This window comes from Vanellus vanellus (assembly GCF_965231255.1).
Source record: "Vanellus vanellus genome assembly, chromosome: 2".
Lineage (NCBI taxonomy): Eukaryota > Metazoa > Chordata > Aves > Charadriiformes > Charadriidae > Vanellus > Vanellus vanellus.
This window is the reverse complement of record NC_138906.1, coordinates 61,233,089-61,238,452: the sequence shown is the minus strand read 5'-3', so window position 1 is coordinate 61,238,452 and position 5,364 is coordinate 61,233,089. Positions and strand designations below refer to the sequence as shown.

Genomic DNA, 5,364 nt, shown 5'->3' with positions numbered 1-5,364 from the left:
TGGTGGCAGAGGTGAAAATGTCCTCTCTGCAGGCCCTGCCTTTTGCCTCATTTTCTTCAAAACTCTTCTGAAGTACCAGATTTTTATTTAAGCTTTTTCACCCTAAGGGTCCATGGCTCTCTTATTAGCTACGTATGCTAATAATACCTGGAGAAGGATTTGAAAAGAGGCTGGTTTGGGAGCTATTCACCCGTTTTAGAATCTGCCCGTTTGCATTTCATCTCTGTTGTATTGTATTGTACCTCTGTCTGTCATCTTCGAAAATCAGGGGCTGAGCAGACTGTATTGTATGAACAGGAGTGGACCTGGTAACACTAGAGGAAGAGTAAGGGCAGGATTTTTAGAAGACTTCAGACTTGCTGCTTGTCACCTGCACACCTCCCACTTTTTAAAAGAGGCAGAAAGGATCCAGGAACTGTCAGTAGTTTTCAACAAAGTTCTTTCATTCAAAGAAATGCCATCAATCTGAGGCATCACTAGCATTACTTCATAGATGGAACTTTTTAACCCTCCCAAATCAAGTTTTGACCTGTTTGAATCCAGGGATCATAGCACTTCTGTAGCAAAGATTGCCAGACTAAAAATTACGGCAACTTACGTGGCTATGAAAGAGGAAGCCTACACTTGTGTGGCTCCTGGGAGTCTGGGGTGGGAGAAATCTGGCCTCCAGCTGTTGGAATACAGCAAATGACAGTGGGGTCTCAGGCAGAAGGGTTAGAGACCTCTGCACTGAGCAGAACAGGCAGAATACAATCATGAAAAAAACCCTTTTGCATAATGAAGATAAAACAGAGATTCCCAGAGCGGATGTGGTTCCCAAAGAATATAATTCATCTAATGGAGAAAATATACATTCCAGCACAAGTTTGTATACACATAGATGAGCTGATTAAACACAGTTCAGTTAGTTTGTTCTAGTTTTGCTTTGTTACATGTGCAAATGGAAAAAATATGGCATCTGATAATAAATCAACAGGCAACCAAAACTGACCAGACATCAAAGGTTTTTTGAAGGCTGATAAAATATTTCCCTCTCCTGGAGAGCGGCTGATCCTTCAGTAAAGAACCAGACCCCTCAATTTGAATTCCAGATCCATTTATGGGACCACAGTAACTTGTATTTCTCTGGCTACAATGGACCTAAAGGATAACAGCCACACATCCAGTCCTGACAGGAGAGTGTCGTAAGACAGAAGTTTTGAAACCTGTGGCCTGTTCTGCTCTCACTCACTCTAAATGTGTAATTACCACAATTCAGTGAGCTGTTTGTGGTTTCGGAATGAAACAAGTAAAGATGAAATTGTGAGAATTATAAGTGTTTTCATATAATTTAATTTAATATACACTTCATCTAAGGGAAGAAAAGAAGGATTCTGCTGAAATATGCTACCACAATATTTCATTCATACCCTGTTTCATGCCTTGAATACTTTTTATTTGAATAGAGTTTATGTCCTTGCTATCTAAAATCACTAGTACAAAAATCATGTAAAGGAATTTCTTTCTTTCTTATCTTCCCTTCAGTATCACAATCACCAGAACTAGTTGTTAGACCTTCAGAGTGGACAACTTATTGGCCCCAGTGGGTTGTAGTCACTGAGACACTTTGAGGAAAAAACAGAAAGGAAAGGATACTCGTGCTGTAACTGATAGAGAGGGACAGCTGATGAAAATCTTGATGAAGCTTCAGGGCATGACTCTTAGGTCAAAGACTGCCTTCAGGAGAGAAGATAAAAAAGAGTAGCTTCTGAAAAATGGATCTTACTGGTCTGCAAAAGGCAAATAATGCTACAGACCTACACAGCCATGCCAAAAACTCAGCAGTCTCTCTATCTCAGCAAAGTCCTGACACAGTTTTATTTCTGCCAAAAGCCAGTATTGACACACTGCAGCTGGATTTCCTGGCAGTCCATTGTTCAGTGGGCTATTCCTGCTATGAAGCACAACATATCCAAGCAGCACATTGTTGTTAAAGCTAAAAAAATTTCGTTGTAAGGGAGTAGTTTATGGTCTTTATCCAGGTGGCAGTTTTGGATGTAATATACTCTGAATACATGATGAGGCATAAAGCACACTAATGTTACCAAGATGAAGAAGAAACTCTTTGCCTGGGCCCTGAATTCCACATGGGAGTTGATGTCAGGCCAGTATTTCACAGCCAGTCTATACATGACAGACAACTGTATTACGGTGAGCACAGCACAAACTGCCACCAAAATCCCAACCAAGCAGTAGTTTACGACCACCATGGGCACCTCCTGTATCTCCTTGTGGAACTGAAAGCATTCGGAGGAGTGGTATGACTTAGAGGTGCCATAGTACGAGAGAAGAACGGGTGTGACCACCAGCGCTCCCACCATCCAGACAGCAACCACCCAGGTCATGGTATAGCACTTCCTAAACTCGAGTCGCAAGAGGCGTATGATGATGATAGCCACATAAAATGCGAAGGTGGTATACATGTGGAGGTAGATGATGGCACTTGCTAGCTTGCATGCGAACCTCCCAAATTTCCATTCCCGTAAAATGTAATAGCTGAGGCGGAAGGGAATGCTGAGTAGCATAAAGGTGTGCAGCACCATGAGGCTGATGATGATAGTGGTCATCACAGATTGTGATCTCCTTTGAAACAACTGATGGGACATCATGATGACCCCAAGGGTGCCGCCAACCAGGTTGATGATGTACAGGGCTATGAGAACGGTGCGGAGTCTCTCTGAAGTGTCTGGAAACGTCTCGTTGGAGGAATGGTTCTGCTGGGTTACACTGCTGCTAGGCATCCTTCTAAGCTCCTCTTTTGAAGGCTACTGAAAATGAAAAATGGGAATTTAAAAAATAAACTAATTTTATTTGTTGCTTCCTTTATTGTTAACTATGGAACGTCACAGATTCGTGAAGAGACATTTTACTGAATTGTGTTGGAAATGGTGTTATCCTGTGTAGTATACAACCTCATAACTGTTGTCATACTGTATATGACAGCAATAACCCACTCCTCTGTGTTAAAACCATGTTTTATGTAATTATGAATGAGCTTTTAATTTAATAAACTACATTCTAGGATTTTTTTTCAATTATTTGCCTCTAGATTCAGCCATTTGAAATAGCCAATACACTGTCTGTTTGTAAATTATACAAGTTTAATCTGCAATCATGCTACAAAGCTGAAATTGAAGGTGGGAAAAAAAATACTGAAAAATGAAGAGGGTGTACCTATAATTTGTGGACACTTGATGAAGACACCTGAGCCACCTTTTTAGTGTCTTACTGGATGGGTGCAGGAGACCCATAAGGCAGCAATAGTTTCAGTTTCTAGATGCACACAGCACAGTGAAAAATAAAGATCTGCAGATGAAAATTCAATTTCTTCTTGCTTCACCTCCAAGTCTTTTTGCTACAGAATTTCACCTGAGCTACTCTACTATAAAAAGTGAAGAAAAGCTAAAAATTAATTTAGGAACAACATTCTGAAATATATAATCCTATTGGCACTTGAACACAGCCACATACAGCTGCATTCTTATTTATACTTAAGGCAAAACATGGACTGTTCAGTCGTTTGGGCTTGCACACAGTTTCCTCTATGAGTATATGGGGACAGCATGCAGGGTACACGCATACTTTGCTAGTGAAATCTGTCCTTACCTTACAAAGAGTTTCAAAAGAACAAAGCAAGAGCTGAAAAACGGTCTCTTAAAAAAGCAGCGTCTTCTCCCTCTGATTCCTTTGAAGTTTGAAATCAGCAAACTTCTTGTAATCAGCGATTCTTCATTCTGTTGCACTCATCTGTAAAATGACAGACTGCAACTGCAAAACATTTACAGAGAAATACCGTATTTACGAAGCATCAGGCAAAGCATCTTTAGAAGGCCACTGCAGTGTTGTGTCCAAGACTGATATAAACCTTTCTGTTCGCTCCCTTTTAAAATGCATGATCTTAGAAGCATTTAAATGGTTAAAATTTTATATCTGCCTAGTATTCCTGAGACTAACATGAGAAATGTGCTTTCTCAGAAAATTTGCTATAAGAAAAGTTTTACAAGCTTTAGGAAGATGACTTTCTGCTCTTGACACAAATTAATTTTCTAATGTACACTGTTAATATTTCAAACCGGTTTTAAGAAGGTAGAATCCTTTTGTTTTTATAAACAGCATGATTACAGCCTAGATGCCAACATTTTACATTACTCAGAAATAGATTATGTTTTTTTTCACTATTTATAGAAATAAAATACTTAAATTTTACCTTGTAATCTTTGTTTTTGTGACTTCCCCCTTCTTTGACATTTCATGCATCCATAGCATATGACATATATAACCAATGTGAAAAAAGAGCCCTTGGTGTTACTGTTTGACTGAGAACAGTTGAGGGTTTTCTCAGCCCACATACAGGAAGGCACAAGCCTTTTTTCTTTGCTTCACTGTGATAGCAATCGCATACGTTCAACATTTAATATTTTTTTTTTTCATGCAGAGAGAACCGCTGAAAAGCTGCTGAGCTGTCAGAGGCCATCGTTGTGCTTGGACACGTAGGACAGACCCACGCGTCAGGACTACTTCTGCCCACAATTTGGTCAGTCTTGAAACTCATATGGGCAATGATTCCCTGAGCTGTATAACCACTACAAGTTATTAGGTTTTGCTACTGAGCAGGTAAGAACTGCCACCGATCAAGTGAAGAAATACGCAGCCGAGCAGAGGATTTTTCATTATAAATGCACTTTTCCCCTGAACTTGTTTTATGCTTAATAATTAAGCTAAATGTGCCAGAATAACAAAGTGTTTAGCAGAGTTAACAAAAGATTTCACTCTAACATGCTATTAGATCTTCAGGAACTCAGAGATTACTCACTGTTTGAATATTATAAGCAAAATAAGCTTCAGACATACATGAAAAGAGACTTAAGAGTTTCTGCTGTTAAAAAAAGACATGCAGAGACCAGTGGCGCTTGAAGATTATGCCTGAACTGCAAGCATGAATGCTGACCCCAAACCATATCATTAGTATAAGGTAGCTCTCTAAAAAGAGGAAAGCATTGAGTCAGGGCTCTTCTGGAGACATTAAAAAGCAGTCTCTTAACTGTAAATTAAACAGAAAAGTGTTATGTCTGTTTATTTTTCAATTAGAGTTCTAGACCGCAGCCAGAGTTAACAGTACTCAAACATGAAAGGGCAACACACAAGGTTTTGTGACCAATAACATAAAACCAATGTGCAGCAGGGCTGACCTAGCATTGCTCCTGCCATCGTGCAGTCATCCTCTGCTGTAGATGTGAGGATGATTCCCTCTGAGAGGCTTCTCTCCTATTATTAAGTCCAGTCATTATGAAGAACAAGATGTGAAAGAGAACTATTAGAAGTAAA

The 5,364-nt window shown here is 39.6% G+C and overlaps 1 protein-coding gene across 1 annotated transcript; it reads right to left on the bottom strand.

The window, feature by feature from the left end:
• Window positions 1–1,916: 1,916 nt before the first annotated feature.
• LOC309668690 (putative G-protein coupled receptor 141) lies at window positions 1,917–2,780 on the bottom strand (the record flags this gene model as incomplete). The annotated part of the gene is made up of 1 exon (XM_082479165.1): window positions 1,917–2,780. One exon carries the CDS (start codon window positions 2,778–2,780, stop codon window positions 1,917–1,919), a length of 864 nt encoding a protein of 287 aa, XP_082335291.1.
• Window positions 2,781–5,364: the final 2,584 nt, after the last annotated feature.